This window comes from Drosophila innubila, assembly GCF_004354385.1.
Source record: "Drosophila innubila isolate TH190305 chromosome 2R unlocalized genomic scaffold, UK_Dinn_1.0 1_C_2R, whole genome shotgun sequence".
Lineage (NCBI taxonomy): Eukaryota > Metazoa > Arthropoda > Insecta > Diptera > Drosophilidae > Drosophila > Drosophila innubila.
In genome coordinates this window covers 2197324-2217016 of record NW_022995374.1, presented here as the reverse complement: position 1 = coordinate 2217016, position 19693 = coordinate 2197324, and the positions used below count along the sequence as shown (strand labels likewise).

General features: G+C 35.0%; 1 protein-coding gene across 1 annotated transcript in view; it reads right to left on the bottom strand.

The window, feature by feature from the left end:
* Positions 1–18055, bottom strand: part of LOC117785885 (retinal homeobox protein Rx) — a 36129-nt gene extending 18074 nt beyond the window's left edge. Inside the window, exons 1-4 of the mRNA XM_034624147.1 lie at positions 17734–18055; positions 16259–16405; positions 6512–7678; positions 5353–5519 (exon numbers count right to left, since the gene is read on the bottom strand). Coding sequence (XP_034480038.1) covers positions 5353–5519; positions 6512–7678; positions 16259–16405; positions 17734–18055 — 1803 coding nt within the window. The remainder of the gene's footprint in view (positions 1–5352; positions 5520–6511; positions 7679–16258; positions 16406–17733) is intronic.
* Between the last annotated feature and the right edge of the window lie 1638 nt (positions 18056–19693).

The window sequence follows — 19693 nt, the reverse complement described above, 5'->3', positions numbered from 1 at the left end:
AGGGAGAGAGAGGAGGAGAAAGAGGGATTCATGCAATTGTCGAGCTCAATTTTGGTATTCCTGGCTTGTTTGATTTTTATGACACAACTTGGTAGTTGCTGTAGGTTTTCTTTTGCTTTTTGATTATTTCCGATTATTAGATTTGTATAGGATTTCAATAAAAGTGCACAAAATGAACCTAATATGCATTATTATTATTATGACATGTGAAAACGAAAGCGAAAGCGATTTAAATCGAATCGAATCGACTCGCATTGAACCATATGAAGACTGTAACTATAATAATACTCGTAATAAAAAACAATACCAAAGGAAAGCAAAAAAAAAAAACAAACATAAAAAACGAAAAAAAAACTTGAGGCCATGGCGCAAGTGGAATGCAATAAAAATCTATTTTATTTGTTAGTGAAATGACATTTTTATTTGTTTGCTTTTTATGCACACACACACACACACACACACGTCACACACGTCGTATGCGCAATATGCAGATAAATAACTACTTCTTCTCTTTCACTCTCACTCCCTCGCTCTGTCTCTCGTTTATTATATGAATGTTTTTTTCCCTGCCATTGTCCTTTGACATTTTTACGATATTTAATCATTTGACTATGCTAAATAATTGACAGGCATTCGTTCATTTATTTATTTTTGCTGCTAATAATATTAATAACAATTGCCATGCTCGACAATTTCACTAAAAGCTACTCAAACTCAAGCAAACGAGATATATACTATAAATATATATTTATTCTCTGTTTGCTCGTATGTTATTCCTTCCATTTGTTTTTATATATTTGCCATTTGATTTACTTTTGGCCAACAGGCAAGAAAACCTTAAGTCAAAGCACGCAACGCATGTCTACAGAATTTTTATATTAAACTTCTTGACTTTAGCTTAATGATTTCTCATAAATATAGCGAAGCAAATCGATAAGGTTTTTGTGCAAATATTTTAAGGTTGATTGTGTAAGAATTTAACTTTTATCGGAGTATATTTTATGACAAGAGTTTGCAATTTTAGAAATCGGTGAAACACGTATCGATTCATTTTAAGTAAAGATCTTTGAAATTCAGTTTCATGACAATCGGAATAAATTTTAATTTTCAACCTCGATATTCCACTGAAGGGCTTTAATTTAAAATAAAATCTGAAACACGTATTTACTCGTTTTAAGCATAGATCAATAAAAATAAATATTAAACTTAACTGAAAATATTGTAAAAAAAAACGTTAGTGCTCAGTTAATTGCCAATCAGTCAGTCAAACAGTCAGAAGAAAGAGCTCTATATATTTTTACAAAATATAATAGTGTTTCTCTGTCGTCAATCAATGTTTATACGCCATCAATCAACCCCTTTTGGCAAGTTATATTTGTGGTTAAGAGGTTGCAATTAGCTTTGCTTTGCCATGCTAAATTAGGTTTTAATTAAACTCTTTTTCAGTGTTTCGAGTGTGACGCATTTTCGCACTCGATTGTGTTTAATACGGCGTATGATTGGAGCACATTTAACCCTTAAAATATTAAGGGAAACACGGAATCCTAAGCCATAAGAAAAAAAACAAGACTATAGACCCTCGAAGTAAATTGTTGGCTGTCAGCGTGTAATCCAAATAAAATAATTGTCATCTATGAGGCACTTTTCGGGCCATATGTTTTGGCTCACATCATAAGGGAATATAGAAAATACAGAGAGAGAGTAGAAAGGAGAAAGGAAACAGGCAGCTGATGAACTGACTGTGTTTTTGCAGTGTTAATGATGTGTCTGTCTGTCTTTCAGTCTTTCAGTCTATCAGTCTGTCTGTGTGTGTATTTTTTGTGGTTGTTTAGCCTGTTAATCTGTTGTTTAATTTGACGGAGCTTAACGCGTTTTCTGTTTTGGTTACCATCTGAGATAAGCTGAGGATATAGATATCCTTACTACTGTTTTTTCGGGGAGTTTAGATTAATTGCTTTGCAAAAATATAAAGCAAAAAGCAAGAAACACAAAATGACACAATTTCAATTTCATTTAGAATTTCTTTTCCTTTTTTTTTTTTTTTGCTGACGTTAGTTGAGGTCTATTACAATGTGAACGAGTGGCAGGCAATATTGCCATTTAAACAACAATCAAACAAGCCACAGAAATGCATACAATACAACAATAATAACAGCAACAGCAACAACAACAATTACAAACACAATGCATCAAATGCAAAATCCAATCAAACTTTTTAAACAAACATTTAGCAAATCTATTACAATGCACGTGGCATAACCGATACCAATACCAATACCAACATCATTGCCAATGACAATACAAAGTTACCAAAAAAAAAAAAAAAAAAAAAAAAAAACCAGAAACCAAATTCAGAAATAGAAACCAAAATGAACTCATCTAGTACGAGTAAAAGAAGAAATTGTATTGCCAGCTGCCTCTTTCAACTGATTGACTGACTGCAATTCTGACTGTGACTCTGACTCTGACTCTGTCTTTGACTCCTTCACTCCTTCACTCCTGGCTTTGAGTTCTTGCTTTGAGTTTTGGGTAAGAAACAACTCAGTTGGTTTTGCTTTTTATACACTACACTGCTGGGTATGGCAATATTCTCCAGAAAATGTTAGCTTATAAAACTAGTTAAGTACAAACTAACTAAATTGATTTTTCTGTTCATTTCGATTGTATATAAATTTTTAAATGTATTTTTAGTGCTTCTATATTTAAAATAAAAATTCCACCCTAAGGGGAGTTATTCAAAAGTTTTTACAAACATTTTTGTTTGCTTGGGACTATAATTTTCTTAAAATATACCCCCATAAAAGTTTTATTTTTATTTTCCTCTCTAGTGAGTAAAACTTAGCTTCTTTACTCTAAATCCCACACGTGGAGGAATATTTGCTAGAATTACCAAAAAGCAGCATTTTATCTTGTATAGTATGTGGTTGAGAAAATCAACAGATATAGCTGTTAAAGTTGATAGCTATAATTTTCTAATAAATTTCCATCTTTGGGTGTGTTTTTGTACCAAAATAATTAAATTGAATATTTGACCATCAGTAATGCTGGAAATGTTACAAAAAACTGTTTTATCAAATCATTTCCTCCTTGGGCGCGTTATTTGCAAAATAAATTAAATTAAGGCTTTTGGCTAAGCACTTTTTAATTTATTTCTTATATTCCACTTTGATTTAAGGGTATCTGATCTTCTAGGTTGTAGAATTCTTCACATTTTCCTCGCTTACTTCTTCTTCTTCTCCTCCTCCTTTTTTTGTGTGTGTGCAAACTTAATCAAAACAAATTTCCACCTTCAACGAGTTGCACACCAAGCAATTTCCCAGCCAGTAACGATAACTAGAACTTCATGCAAACTAACCGCAAATACGATTACACACACACACACACACACAACACATACACATGCAGAAGGGGTGAGAAAGGGGGGCAGCAAAGGAACAGGGGAAGCACCCCAAAAAAAAGAGATGTGCCCACTAAATCGAAAAAACGAGTTAAACTTTGGGGAACGAATTCTGTGAGTGCTTGTAAAAAGGGCTGCAGCAGAGCAAGGGTTGAGAAGGGGTAGAAAAGAGTAAGAGGAAGAGGAGGGTTCTAGGTTGTGGCATAATTTGAATTCGTGTCAATTTGACAAAGTGACACATGAGGGCCGTACGACCATCTAGAAAAACGCTGATAAATCGCAGCGCCGTCGGTGCAAGAAATTTTTATGCGATTTTGGTTCATTACTTTTGTATTTCATTTATATATTTTCGTTTCTTCCTTTACTTTTTTCAGGTATTTACGTATATATTTAGCTATTTGTTTATTTATTTATTTATGTGCATACATTTGTGTTGCCAGGCCGCGAATCGAGGCAGACAGACAGACGGACAGACAGACAGACAGACGGACAGACAGACAATGTCGCCAACGTTGCAACGTTTTGCGTTTTGCGGCACGATAATGTTTAGTCAATAAAAATGATTTGTCGTCTGAGGAAACGAAATTTCATGAAATTTGATATTGTCCTTTAGCGACTGTCGACTCTCGACTGTCGCACTTTTCTCCCCACCTAAACTATCTATTTTCTTTTGCAGTTTATGACTTAGAATAACACATATTGTAAAACTATGCCAAGTCAGTCATGAGGTCCACTGCAATTAGAATTTTTGCTGCCACTTGAAAGCCTTCAATACCTTCAATCGTAGTATATTTTTATTATTTTTTTTTTGGTAGTTTATAGTATTTATGTAGAGTTCTCCGATTGCTAGACTGGCGTCTTTTATGCTACACCGCTGTGAAAGGAATTTACGATGTTAACGTCGCAATTTGCCACCCGAAACGAATGGCAGCCAGACATGCATCGACCCTATGCGAGGTAAACCCCTTAGGGGGTATAGGAGCATTGGGGAGAAAAAGTGAGGAGAAAAAGACACACAGTCTCATAAAGTGCATTATTTCCTCAACATAAATATCTTTCCCCTCCATACACAACACTAACTTTTGGCCCTGCATTGTCATTTTGCAATTGAGACATAAATTTTAATATGCACTGAAAGAAAGTTATGGCACTTTGTGTCTCTCTTCCTTTGAAAGTTTTATGTGGAATCGAATTGGATGGGGAGGGGGTGAAGCAACCACTTTAAACTGGGCACAAAATGTGGTCAGGGACTAAAGTGCAATCACTAGCTAACGATATCAAATCGATTTAAAAGGGGAATAGTCTATATATGTAACAAAATATGATTAGTGATTAAGCTGGGAAGTAACAAAAAAATATATTTAGTGACGAAAGCGATGTACAGTTAAAAATATATATATGTGTGCTAGTGACTAAAGTCTAAAGAAATAATTTAAAAAATGCTGAGAACTGATTATAACTGATAAAATTCATATCTATCAATCACAAGTTAAAAATTATGTCTTATTTACAATTTAATTTAACAAGTAACGTAAGTTTCATGCTTCAGTAAGCGATATAATCATGCATGTTATGCGGTATATTACATGCAATGTAACAACAAAGTTAGTAAGTGACGAAAACTGATGAAATGCGATAAAGCCAAGTAAATAATGCATGTAAGCAAATGAGTTACAAGCCATTATCTATGTTGGCCAGCAAGTGCAAGCATAAATCCTTGTCAAGCTGACCAAAACAAGTTAACAACTTGCAGTCACAGCCGTCACAGGGTAGAGCAACTTTAGTTGGCACAACTTAATTTCGTTAAAATAAATAGCTAAGGGAAATTGTTTAATTTCCGGGACTGGGGCCGAACAGGCTCAGACATGTCCGACATTTTGATTGCACAATTAGCAAAAGTCGGCTAGTAAATAAAAGCTGAATACAAGCAGCTGATTTCGTGGCTGATAACTCACCTGGACACGCACTTCGGGCAGATTCACCTTCATGGCGAGTTCCTCACGGGAATAGACATCCGGATAATGGGACTTCTCAAAGGCACGCTCCAGTTCATGCAGTTGATATGTGGTGAATGTGGTGCGATTGCGACGATGCTTCTTCTTCGCACAGTTGTCGTCCTGACCTGCAATCAAGGACCATCAATAAAATACAAATATATGATTTGTATCAACAATTAAATAAATTGAATATGAAATAACAATTATTTTATTTTAAATTTGTATTAAAAAAAAATAGTAAGAAGTAACAATAAATTTTAATAAATAAAATAAATAAATAAACAAAAACTAAGAGTTCAAATTAATTGCTTTAAGACGATAAATACTGCGAAAAATAAAGTATATTTAAAATGAAAATACAAATTATACAATTTAAAAAAAATCAAAATATTTAAAACAAAAGATTCGTGAGCGGGATTTTAACTTTGGATCGCAAACGTAAAGGTCAAATATTTTAGGGCTTAACCGACTTCCCTATCCACTAGGAGTCTGTTTTCGTCACTAGCGTGAGCTGCTGTACACAGTGATACGATTACAGTGCCACTTTCAGCATACATCATGAAGATCTACACATTTTTAATATACGTTGAAAACTTTTCTTCCTTTTTGACAAACTTTGTAGACCCTTAGTACTTTAAGAGTAAAGGGTCGAGAAAAATGTAAAATATAAATCTCGAGTACATTTTGCAATAGACAAACCTTTTTATTATTAGAATATAGGGTCTTTAAAAATATAAATAAAAAAGTTAAGCAAACACCTTTTCACAAACTTAAAGGGTCTTTACACTTTTAAAAAAGGTTTAGCAAATATTTAAAATACATAATTAAACACTTTGAACTTTTGACAATATTTACAGTTCTAAAGCACAATGTTTAACAAATTGAAAGTAAAAATCTTATACTCATTTCACTTACGACAGACTCAGTAGACCCTTTTAATTTGCAGGGTACAGGGTCTACAAATGAGAGTTAGTATTAAATTAATAAACCAAAATCGATGCTAAGAATGAATATTGTGACTTTTTCATTTATTTTGATGTATGTTGCTGCCAGCAACATGGAGCAACAGTTTCTGTTGCAGTTGCAGTGGCAATGGGAGCAGTTTATGGAAGCTTACCTTCATCATCGCTGCCGGATGTGATTTTCTCGCCCTGTTCGCTGTTGTTGGTCTGATTGAGATCCTCGCTAGATGCACAGCTGCCGTTGACCAGACTGTCGTTGTCAACATGCTCAGTTGGTTGAGTGTTGTTGTTGTTGCTGTTGTGGTTGTTGTTGCGATAATCGTGCTGAAAGTGTTGCTGCTGCTGTTGTTGCTGTTGCTGTTGTTGCTGCTGTTGTTGTTGCTGCTGTACCTCATCGAGAGTGCGCGCTCTGATGCTATAATTGCCAAGTTGCTGACCATTGGCTAATTTCGGCTCATTATCATCACAGTAGGCGGAGGTGGAGACGGAGACGGAGACGGAGGCGGAGGATTTGCGCTTGGTGCTGTTGCTGTTGTTGCTGTTGCTGTTGCCGCTAGGACGCGGTGTTGGCGGTGTGGTAACATCAATATTAATGCTGCAATCGGCTTGCAACTTTGCCGCATCATCTTCATCCTCATCCAGTTCACTGGTCGAGGACATTGAACGTTCATCATAGTCACGATTTACTGTTGCTGTTGTTGCTGCTGTGGCTGCAATGTTGCCTGTTGCTGCTGTGGCATCCGGCTGAAAGTAGCTGCCAGCAACTGTTGCTGCTGTTGTTGTTGTCGTTGGTGTTGCTGTTGCTGCTGTTGGCGATGACTTGGCATATTTGTTGTGTTGCTCCTGCGCATGCGCAGCCAGCGCCGCCAAATGTTGCTGATGGCTGGCATAGGCGCCAGGTGGCGCCACCGTCACACCCTGCAATCCCTGTGGCGGCTGCAATTGATTGGCCTCGACCATCTGATGCATGGAACTGAGGTAATTACCCGCCGCATCCTCCTGCTGTCCATAGCCGTGATTGTGCCCGTGACCGTGGCCGTGACCGTGATTGTGACTGTGACTGTGACTCTGGCCAAATGCAAAGGCATTGTGGTAGCCAAATGTTGCATGCCCCGTCAGTGTGGCATGATGATGACCCGCTGGTTGTTGCGATTGCGGTGGTGGCGGTGCTGCCGGTGTTGGCGGTCCATAATTGAGTCCGTTCTTCGCATGTTGCTGCAACATGTTGGCCATGTGGCTGTCCATGTTGCGCAGCTGCGTCAGCGACATGTTGCAGCGCAAATCGGTGGCATCATCATCGGCCATCGAGGCATCACCATCACCTGATATAATAATGAAAAAATGAATAGCAATTTAGATATATGTGAACTAAAATCGATAAGCAAAAATCGAAAAAATAATCAAGCTTTCAATCAACTGAGTTGCAAATATCGAAAGTTTTGAAAAAATAGACAGTGAAAACAAAAAAAAATTAATTTTTTAATTTAAATGCAGAGTCAAAATAGAGGCCAAATGATGAAAATATTGACATTCCCCAAGGAAATCGGTAAAGATTTGTCAAAGTTATGACAGTTTGAAGTTGGTTAAAAGAGTGTCAAAGGCAAAGTATGGAAAAAGTAAGAGTCATGGAAAGTAGGGAAAAAATTGCTAGTGAGGAACAAAAAATTTAATTTTCCAATTTTGATGCATAATTAATAAAGAGGTCAAATAATACAAAAGTTGACAATCAGCAAGGAAATCGGTTAGGATTTGACAAAGTTATGACTGATTGAAGTTTTTGAAGTAGCGTCAAGGGAAAAGTTATGAAAAATACCCTGCGATATATAAAAAAAAAAAAATTTCCAATTTTAATGCAGAACCAAACATAGTTGGACTATCGATTGTTTATTAAAATCGATTAAATTAACTGTATTGATCGTCAAAAAAATATTCGAGCTAAGATAGCTACAATTTTTTTCTGTTTTAATTATCAACCGAAAGCCGCAACTTTAAATGCTTACTGTTTTTATATAGGCATAGATCATTAGTCATAGTTATATAATCGAATCATGTAGTACAGTGTACATTGGACTATTGGTAAAAACGTCAGGATATTATTGCTCGAGGACTGATTAGATTTTAATTAGACAGTTGGCCAAGTCATAAAGCTGTCGCTGCCCATGTGGTTAAAAGCTTGCTTCGGTAATAACAATGTGTTATTTAAGCAGCCCCCTGTTCCCCTCCCCAACCCCTATCATCAACTTCCCCCACACCTGTTGTTGGCCCTATTAATAAACGGCTTTCAATTAGTCGCCTCGTATTTACAATGTGCGGCAATAAAAATTCTGAGAAAGGCCCCAAATGGCTGAAGGCCACAAAGCCTGGGTGTAAACTAGGATGAGTTGGTAGTGTAGAGTGTAGAAGAGGGAGAGGAGAAGAGAGGAGAGGGAGGGGAGAGAGAGTGGGCTCTAATGGGCGTAGTGGCTGCCGTTGTCGCTTGCACATATCACGTGACATGCAAGGAAGTCATTAGTTGTCGCCGAGTTGAAGGTGAAGCGAAGCGGGAAAAGGGGAAATGGGAAATCGGGCAGGGAGTATGAAAATGAGGGGAGGACACGTGGGTGGTTACTGTTTGCACTGACTTTTGCAGTAAATAAGTGTGTGTTTAGCCCAGCAAAAAAAATTTACAGAGGTTATTCAATTTTGGACAGTGTCTGTTTGTTTTGTAAGAACATGTAGATCTCTGAATCTATAAGAGCTAGAGCCACTAAATTTGGTAACAATACTCTTCTGTTGTGCACTCATATAAAGCATTTTTTTTAAATTCTGTCACGCCTTTTTTTGCCCACGCAAATGGAAAAAATTTAGTAATATTAGCAATATTAAAGCTACCGTCTTGAAATTTAGTACACAAAATGTATTGCACTTTTGGGATATTTACTACGAATTTTAACTTGATCGGCTAATAAACAGCAAAGATTAATGAGATATTGGTTATTATGGTGTAGTGCAAATACAACAAACAATTACTTGGGCGTCAGTTTAAAACTGTTTACTTCTATTTTATTTTTCTTTACCTTATTATTACTTAAAATATTGATTAATTACGATCAGAAATGCTTATTTAATTGGAATCTATTAAAGCGTTGATTTTAAATATATCTTTTAGTATATTTAAATAGTGTTTTAGTTTCATTTCATTCAATTCAATTTTTATTAGATTTTACTGGTGCTGGGCATATAGCAGTCGAGCATCTCTCCACTGACATTCTTACTTGTTTTTTTGTGTAACCAAATTCAATTTCTGTGTTAAATTGGCTTTTGGAAAAGGCGGCTAAAAGTGTTGCCCATTCAAATTGCCCTCAAAATACGCTGAATATCTGTAATTATTTGATAGTCTTTTGTGTAATTGCTTTTTGATGTAGCCAAGTTGGAATTAATTTGCATGTACTGAGTGTAAGTGAACTAAAAGCCAAGTTAACAATCAGTTCGATTACATAAATCGAATTCCAGCCCAAATCATTAAACTCTGGCGATTGTCTAATGTAATTATGTCTCACACAAATGGCCAATAATTATGTATGTATGTGGTCTGAACTTAATTCTTGTCTATATTGATTTTCATCAGTACTCTCACATTTTCCAGTCTGTTAATTGGGTCAAATATTTGGCTAATTAACCATAAACATCGGCTGTAAATGGCCTGAATTAACCTTAGCTGAGTTTTCAGCAATCAATCGAAATTTACACGCACCGCATGCACTTTATTTTGAGCCACTGTGGCGTTAATGAAATTAACTTGAAAACTTTACAAAGAACATATAAAAACAATGCGCAAAAGAGAGAGAGAGAGAGAGAGAGAGAGAAATATAACAGGCAAATGAGGTAGCACAATAACAACAATAATAATTATTATAATAATTATAAATAATAGAAAAGACCATTTAAAAGGCGTGAAGGCGCCACATGAGGTGCCTTTTGCCAATGGAACCCAGTCACAGTAGCCGCTAACTCAATCTCAATCTCAATCTCAGACCCCAGACCTAGACCCGGACTCGGATTCCGATTCATACTCATATTCAAACTCAGATCGGAGCCCACACTGAGTGCGTGCGTTAATTGCGTGAGCTTGAGCCCAAAAATGAACAACGAGGTGAATGAATGAATGACGCCTCACATGGCCTGTGAATCGTTTGAATTCTCAGCGGCATTCAATTTCAATTATGCGTACAGCTTTGTTCACACGTGCCAGTTTACTTACTACCTTTTTCACTCAAGTAAATTAAATATATTTGGTCACCAGTAAGTAAATTTATTAAATTTTTCCTATGCATGCTTAAGTATGGAAAATTGGATGATAGTAGCTTAGAATCGAAAAAATATCAAATTTTCTAGATGATAAAAATTTAAATGCAGAATCAATTTGGAGGCCAAATCATGATCAAAACAACATTCCGCTTGAAGATTGGTTAAGTTTTGACAAAGTTATGAAAGATCAAAATTTTTGAAAAAATGTCAAGGGAAAATGTATGGAAAATTGGATGTTAGATGGCTGATGATCAAAAATATATCAAATTTTCTAGACGATAAAAATTGAAATGCAGAATCAATTTAGAGGCCAAATCATGAAGAAATTGACATTCCGCTTGAAAATCGGTTAATTTTTGATACAGTTATGAGAGATCAAAGTTTTTGAAAAAATGTCAAGGGGTAGGTATGGAAAATTGGATGATAGATGGCTGATAATCGAAAAATTAACAAATTTTCTAGATGATAAATATTTAAATGCAGAATCAATTTAGAGGGTAAATCATGATCAAAACGACATTCCGCTTGAAGATTGGTTAAGTTTTGACAAAGTTATGAAAGAACAAAATTTTTGAAAAAATGTCAAGGGGTAGGTATGGAAAATTGGATGATAGATTGCTTAGAATCGAAAAAATATCAAATTTTCTAGATGATAAAAATTTAAATGCAGAATCAATTTAGAGGCCAAATCATGATCAAAACGACATTCCGCTTGGAAATCGGTAAATTTTTAGTGAAGTTATGAAAGATCCAAGTTTTTGAAAAAATGTCAAGGGGTAGGTATGGAAAATTGGATAATAGATTGCTTAGAATCGAAAAAATATCAAATTTTTCTAGATGATAAAAATTTTAATGCAAAATAAATTTAAAGCCCAAATCATGATCAAAACGACATTCCGCTTGGAAATCGGTAAATTTTTAGTGAAGTTATGAAAGATCAAAATTTTTGAAAAAATGTCAAGGGGTAGGTATGGAAGATTGGATGATGTCTTGCTTAGAATCGAAAAAATATCAAATTTTTTAGACGATAAAAATTTAAATGCAGAATCAATTTAGAGGCCAAATCGTGAAGAAATTGACATTCCGCTTGAAAATCGGTTATGTTTTGATAAAGTTATGAGAGATCAAAGTTTTTGAAAAAATGTTAAGGGGTAGGTATGGAAAATTGGATGATAGATGGCTTAGAATCGAAAAAATATCAACCTTTTTAGACGATAAAAATTTAAATGCAGAATCAGTTTAAAGGCCAAATCATGATCAAAACGACATTCCACTTGAAAATCGGTTAGTTTTTGATAAAGTTATGAAAGATCAAAGTTTTTGAAAAAATGTCAAGGGGTAGGTATGGAAAATTGGATGTTAGATGGCTGATGATCGAAAAAATATAAAATTTTTTAGATGATAAAAATTTAAATGAATGAATGAATTATGAATGAACTGAATTGTTCCATGATGAATAAAATTGCATTCGTTCCACTATTACATGTGAAAGTTTCAGCGACTTGGATCTTTTGAATGTATTCAGTATTCATTCATAGACTTGAAAACCAGAAATAAAAAGAGAAAGAGACTGAAAAAAAAGAGTTAGAGATAGATACTGAAACAAGCAAATTGTCTGATCGACAGTTCAATTAAGAAATGATTTTTATTTTGAAGTCGAATTTGAATTTAAATTTAAATTTGAAATTCTGTTTATGGCCATTAGCTGTGGCAATTAAAGTTGGCAGCTGGAAATATATTGGGCTGTTAACAAATTGAACTATGTGCAACACAAAACGGTCAAGTTGAAATGTTAAAAGGTTCAAATTAAGCCAGCTACTGACAAGATGAGTTGAGTTGAGTTGAGTTGGCTAATTGAGCGTGGTCCAAAAAACAATAGACAAAACTGGTCGAAAGCGATGAGCCTGGTTTGCTCCAATTTGTCGGCAATATGAGCTGAGCACTCATAAAGTATAGTTAAGGACAAATTGACGTTAATCGCGTCACTCAGATGATTTGACAGTTTCTCGAATAAAAAAGAGAAGAGATAAATAAATGTTGGGCCATTAGGCGGCGGCCTAATTGAAATGTTATTAGCCCAAAAACAAGTTCGTCATTCAAACAGGCAACAGGTATGAGTATGAGTGTGAGTTGAAAAGGAAATGCACAAAATGCTCAACATCTTCCGGCGCAGGCGCGACTTGAAGATACAGACAAAGATACAGAGATACAGAGATACAAAGATACAAGATACACGATATCGAGCTCATATCAAAAAACGAAACAAGCCATAAACAAAACTGTCAATCAAGTGTGTTAAAGTAAAGTGGATTGAGTTGAATTCGAGATGTTGCTGTTGTTGTTGTTGTTATTACTGTTGTTGTTAATACTGTTGTTGTTGTTGTATCTGTGGCAACAAAAGCGGTTAATAAGCCGCAACACCGACGCACGTTTAGCTCGCTTCGGACACGCATTAAAATCATTAAAGCGACTTTAATGCTCAATTTAATGCCGCGTCAACTTGCCTCTCAATATGAATGTGATTGTGAATATGAATGTGAATGTGAATGTGGATATGGATGAATCAATGGAGCGATCTCTACACTTAGAGAAAAATGCTTCTTAGGTCATACATGTTATTTTAATATGAAATTTAAAGACTAAAATTAAAATCGTGTAACCCTGCAATATTTTTAAAATAAATATAAATATAATTAGGTAAAGGCTGACTACGAATATAATCCTTGCAGACAAGCTAAAATCCTTGAAGAACTCCAAATTAATTATTAAAAATATTTGACTTAAATATTTTAGACGAATATTTTAATAAGCTAAAGAAATTCTTGATTTTAAGTTGAATTAAATGACAAGTTAATGTTAAAAAATTATTATTAATTAGCATACAATTTAATAAAGTTGTGCACAAAAAAAAAATGTCATTTTAAATTTTCAATGTTCACCTAAGAATTTTAGGAGTAAAGAAAAAAATTACTTTTATATTATGGTAATAATTTTGTTATTTTCTTTTTCACTTCAGTTGTAATGAAAAATATCAAATTCCAAGAAGAGGCTGTAATTATTTTTCTCAGTGTGTCTACCTCTGCTCTTTCTCTCTCTTTCTCTTTCTCCATCTCTATCTCCCTCTTTATCTCACACTCAGCTTGAGCTCTTCTGTTTATCTTGATCTTGAATAATGCAGTTCAACTCAACTCAACTCAACTCACATCACATCCATGTTCACTTATTGACGCCTAATGCACTTGTGCAGCCAACGCTTTTATGCGTTTAATGAGCATGTCTCTCTTCTCCCCTCCCTCTCTTTCTCTCTCTCTCTTGACGCCACCTCAGCCAGCTGTCAGTTTAAATGCTTTTTGACAGCTTGTGTCTAGCCGCAGTTTAATTATGATTATGACTTTGGAGGCTCTGACCAGTTTGGTTTGGCTTTAATACCCCACCTCCTGTCCCCCCTCCCCCTCCCCCACTCTCTCTCTCTCTTCACCTCTCTTGCCCCTTGTTAACCACCTGCTTAGTTAGCCAGTTTATTTGCTTGCCTCTAATTAATTTGCGGCCATTTAAGCTGCGCTTTTTCTGGTTGACTTTTTTTTTATTTGCACAAAACCATTTTGTTTTCGCTATTCTTGTTGTTGTTGTTGAAATTGTTGTACATATTATTGTTGCTTTTGTTGTTGTCGCTGCTGTCAGCTGCATCTCATTGACCAAGTTTGTTGTCTTGGCGCTTTAATTGAATTAATTGCTACTTATTTAATTGATCTCTACTTCTCTTTGTCTATGTTATTATAGCACTTTTTCTTAAGTAGAAAAAAAAGACAAAATCAAGGAGAAACATAATAAATTGAAAATAATAATAAATTCATAAAAATAAAAACTAATTAAAATATTACATTTTATCTTAAAGATTATTTAAAGCAGAAATATTACAATTAAATATAGTTAAATTTTTTCGATCAAAATAACTTCTTTACTATTTCTGCATTTCCCATTTTTCTATTGACACTTTTTTTGCAATCAAAAAATGAGCAAAAAAAATGATTAAGCTGACGCTTTTGAAATCAGTGCCAAAAATCATCGAAAATAATAATAAAATAAAATAAAATAGAATGTTGCCACCCATTTTTCACAAGTTGCAAGTAGATGGTGTTTTTTTTATTAGGCGTGCGACAATCGCATTTCGGCAATCAAAACAAAAATGAAATAAATTATAAATGGCAAGAGTTATACGAATAAAGAGGGTTAAGGCATTAGGCCACCTTTTGCGTGTACCTGCCACAAGGTGGCACCGGTGCATAAATCCAACTATAATCCAGTTAAAAAGCCTTCAAGGTAACGAGCTGTTTGGGCCCCAAAAGAAAGGAGCCAAGAAATATGTGTGTAATAAAAGTTTAAATTGGCCAAGAATAGGCAATAACATGGCAGGGCCAAAAGACGGCGACGTCGACGTCGACGCCAACGCCAACGCCTACGCTGCCAAGTTGTGAGTTCTAATCCACGTTTTGGCCATGTTAACGATTACCGTTGACTGATTTCAGCTTATCAGCTGTCGTGCATCGAATCGAGCCAAAGGCGGCACTAAAGTGCAGCCCCGTCAGAAGTCAGTTACCAGTTTGAGTCTTGGCCAAATAACAACTTCACTGAGACAGTGACAGAGAGAGTGAGAGACAGAGAGTGAGAGAGAGAGCGAATACAAATGCTAATATAATTTTGCGATTGTGTTTGTTGATTGTTTGGCACAAAAGGTTGTAACTGTAATTGAAATCGATTTGCAGTTTTGCTTATCGCTGTCTGATTTGGCAGCTAATGCGTAAATAATGCCACAACAAATTTGATTTATGACTAAGACTCAAATTACTATCCTTTTCGAGGACTCTATGTTGATTACAATTATTCAACTCAGCGTCTATCTACTATTAAAAAACAAATTCTTTAATTCTGTAATTCTTATTGATCTCATTCAAAGTTAAATAAATTAAAAATATTTTTTTATTCCTCTAGAGTTTTAATTTTATTTATTAATATTTAATTTTAAATTCTATATAATTTATTTTCATTGGTAATCTAAAATTTTATTTTCTATTATTATTTATTAAATTGTTTCCAGTTCTTAAAATATTAAGAAAATAAAGGTTATTAATTCTAAGTGTTTAAAACTTTATATTCCTCTCAAAATAAAAATATAACAACACTAAAAGGCAAAAATAACATAGGCGTTAATTAAAAAAAAAGTTTTTGTTGTTGTTGTTTATTAAAAATAGTTTTAGGTATTTATATTAGATGTAAAAAAGACTGTAAATCAAATTTCCATGAAATGTTTCCTTAAAAATATATACGAAAATTACTGAAAACCGTATTTTTTAAATTTAAAGCATATTTCCTTAATATCTTATATTTTCTATATCTTTATTTAATATTTTTAATCGTATATTTTAACTATAATTTAAATAAATAAATGGCTGGGTTATTCACGTAGCTACATGATATGATTATTATTTATAACTTCAATTTTGTTTGAACATTTTTGTGATAAATTAACATTGATCCTTTAATTTAATTTAATGCTGTATAATTGCTTTAAACATAAATACATTTAGAAATTAAATAAATATTTAAATGCCACTTACCATCACTGCCCTCCGCTTGCAGTTGGCCCTGTGCTTGGCCATTGCGATTCTTTAGGCCAAGTATGGCGTCAATTGTGTGACGAGGCGTCAGAGTTTGACCGCCAGCTCCAAATTTACGTGCATTATCCTTGAGCGACAATTCGCTGTCTGTAAGAGAAGAGAGAGGAAAGAGTTTAGTGGGTGGTTCTTGGTGGTTGGGCGGTGCATGCATGTGAATTAAAAGCCTGTTTGCCAACAGTTTGGAAAGTCAATTAGGTGCACGGCAAGCAGCAACAACTATGCAAATTTGTCAGCTATTTTGAAATTGTATTAAAATGTTGTGCACACACACACACACACTCACACACACACACCGGCCATACACAACTTTATTTACAGTTTTAACGAGCTAAAAACTGTAATTGCAACTAAATGTGTGTGTGGATTCTAATGAGAGTTTGTCATGCGCTAAAAAGTAGGCAACGATTTTTTTCTCAGTCGCAGCTGCTGCTGACGCTGCTGCTGACGCTGACGTCTCTGCCACTGCTGTCGATCGTTTAATATAGTTTTAATAAATTTTGAAAAACAAACTGCAAATGTTTTCATATTCAAGTTGCTCGCATGCCTTGGCAATTAGTTTATAATTTCCAAATTATTTTAAATGCCGGCTTCGGGTGCATGTTAATAAGTCCGAAACGCGGCCTCAAAATGCAAAACAAGAACGTGAACACGCAGCTTAAATATGCCATAAGTATGTGCAGCACACATACATAAATATGTGTGTGTGTGTGTACACTGTACACAGTTACTTTCATGTGCAGCAACAATTTGTGTTAATTAAAGCGGTAATCCTTAATGGCAAACGCTTTCCGGGAACTAAACATGCAGCTCCCTAAAGCAGGAAAAGCCAAGAAAAGCAATGAATTTAAAAAATAAAAACTCAAAAATTATCTAGTTAAATAAAAAACATTTTCAATTTAGTTTTATAAATAAATTTAAACTCATATTAACTATATAAATATTAGTAAGTTATAATCGAATTTGGAAATCATATTGCTTTAAATTTAAAAATTCACAAAATGAAATTAAAAATATAAATTTAATACTTCTTTTGAGCAGGGAGATAACTTTTGAGTAGTGGTATAATTTAAAAGTATAATTATTACAATATATTAAAATAAAAAAAATGAATAAAATTGTTATATATGACTTACATTTGAAAGTAAATTATAAATCAATATAATTTTAATTCAGTTTAAAATATATTCATAACTATTAATTTATTGATAATATTTTATACAAATGAATAAAATTGTTATATTTGACATACAAATTTTATATCCAGACTTCCCAATAAAATTTGAAAATAAATTATGAATCAAAAGAATTTTAATTTAGGTTAAAATAAATGCATAACTATTAATTTATTGATAATATTTAAAAACGTGTTACCGTCGGCAGATAAACCGAATTTTATTTGGAATTTTTCCACTCACCCTCTGTAATCACAGTGTTGTTGTTGCCCAGATGCGCATAGTGCTCCTGAAACTGTTCCAGATTCTTGAATTTCTCCACAATCAACTGCAGATTCTTTGCATCCCGCACATTGCCGAGCAAATGTCGCAAATGCTCGAGTTGCTTCGGTTGCAACTTGTGATTGCCGCCGCTCTGTTGCACCAACTGCTCGAAGATGTGCTGAAATGTCTGCTTACTATGCTGCAGTTGCTCCATGCTGCCGGCTGTGGGCGAAATGGGTGCAACAGTGGCGTCTACAGTGGCTGCCATGGGAGGTGTCACGGCTGTGGTTTTAATATCCATTTTATTAATTTTATTTCAAATATTATTGTTACTTTTTATTTTAAATTAAATAGCTCACACTCATACACTTGCACTGTAAACTCTTGTTTTTTTTTTTAAATATATTTTAATGCTTAAAAATTGTTTCAACTTTTGGCGACGGCGTTGAACTTGAACTGACATCAATTGGTTCTATAATTTAACACTTTTCTCTTGTGCTCTTCTGCTGCCTTTGCGTTTTTGCTTTGCTCACTTTTCTGTTAGGCCAAAACGAAACCGTAATTCAACCGTTACCGTTGCGCACCGTGCCAAGGCAGAGTTGGCAATAAACAACTCGACGCGACCAACAATTGCTGAGCTCAAGTCGAGAATCAAATTGGAAACCGGTTGCATGTGAGTTGTGAGTGTATGTGTGTTAAAGGGGCGGAGCTTGCGCAGGATTCAAGAGAGCAGAACCCACAAATACAGTGAGAGAGTGAGTGAGAAAGCGGGTAGAGTGATAGAAAGAGAGAGAGCGAGGGAGAGAGAGAGAGACAGGCAGCGCACGCGCTGAATTTTATCACACTACTTTTATTGTTGCAAAGGGGGCAAGTTGTCAGTTGTCTTGCAGCACGCGTGCCATTGTTGTGCGAGTGTGCGAGTGTGTGTTGTGAGTATGTGTGTGTGTTAGCTAAGGCGATAACTATTGTTTGCCAGCTGTTTGTTGGCGCATGGAAATAATGCCGCTTATTAAGTTATATATTTATTTATTATTTACAAAGAAATTATTTAGAAATTTAAATAATATGCAAAAACAAGTCGATTAAATTTTAAAATTTTTTGATTTTTTTATAGTTTAAAATGTGCTCTAACTAAATAGATATACCCTGTTAGCTAAATAACTCGTACAACTTAATTGAAGCCTATTTATTGTCAACAATTGCATCAAAAACTGATTACTGCCAAGTGCGCTACACAACACTCTCTCTCCCTCTCTTTCTAATGCTCTCTCTCTCTTTTCTCTTCTCTCTCTTTCGCTCTTCTACGCTCTATATTTGCCTCTCTATCTTGCTGTAGCTACATAAGTGGATTTTTGTTAATATCCTGCTATTGTTACAAATTTGCAAACTGATTGCGCCGCAACAACTTGCAACTTGCAACTTGCAACTGACTTTCAATTGCTGTCAAGGAAATCTACTTAAATGTCACATGGTTATAGAGTTACTTGCTTTAGATTTATGAGTGTTAGTTGCTGATATGAAATGGCAATTACCTGTTGGCATGAGTTTGTGGTTTTTGAGTTTCGCTCTCAGCTCAATTCCCTTCACTTGACTCGACTCATTTGCTCGTTTACGCTATCTTTCATTACACGTTAAATGAAAAATGCCCCGACAGACAGACAGACAGACAGACAGACAGATAGACAGACAGACAGCCAGGCAAGGAGCAACGCAGTCAGCCTGTTAGCCATGTTATCCTGGCCATGTCCTTTTGCCAGCGATTCGATTTGTGCCAACTAATGAGCTCTTAATGTGCGTTTATTCTTACGCATAACGAGCTTGCCAAACGTAATTATCTGCTGTCTCTGTGTGTGTGTATGTGTGTGTGTGTGAGAGAGTAACATGCTGTATGTGTGTGTGAGTGTGTGTATGTGTGTGTGTGTGTGAAGCTGGGGTCTGC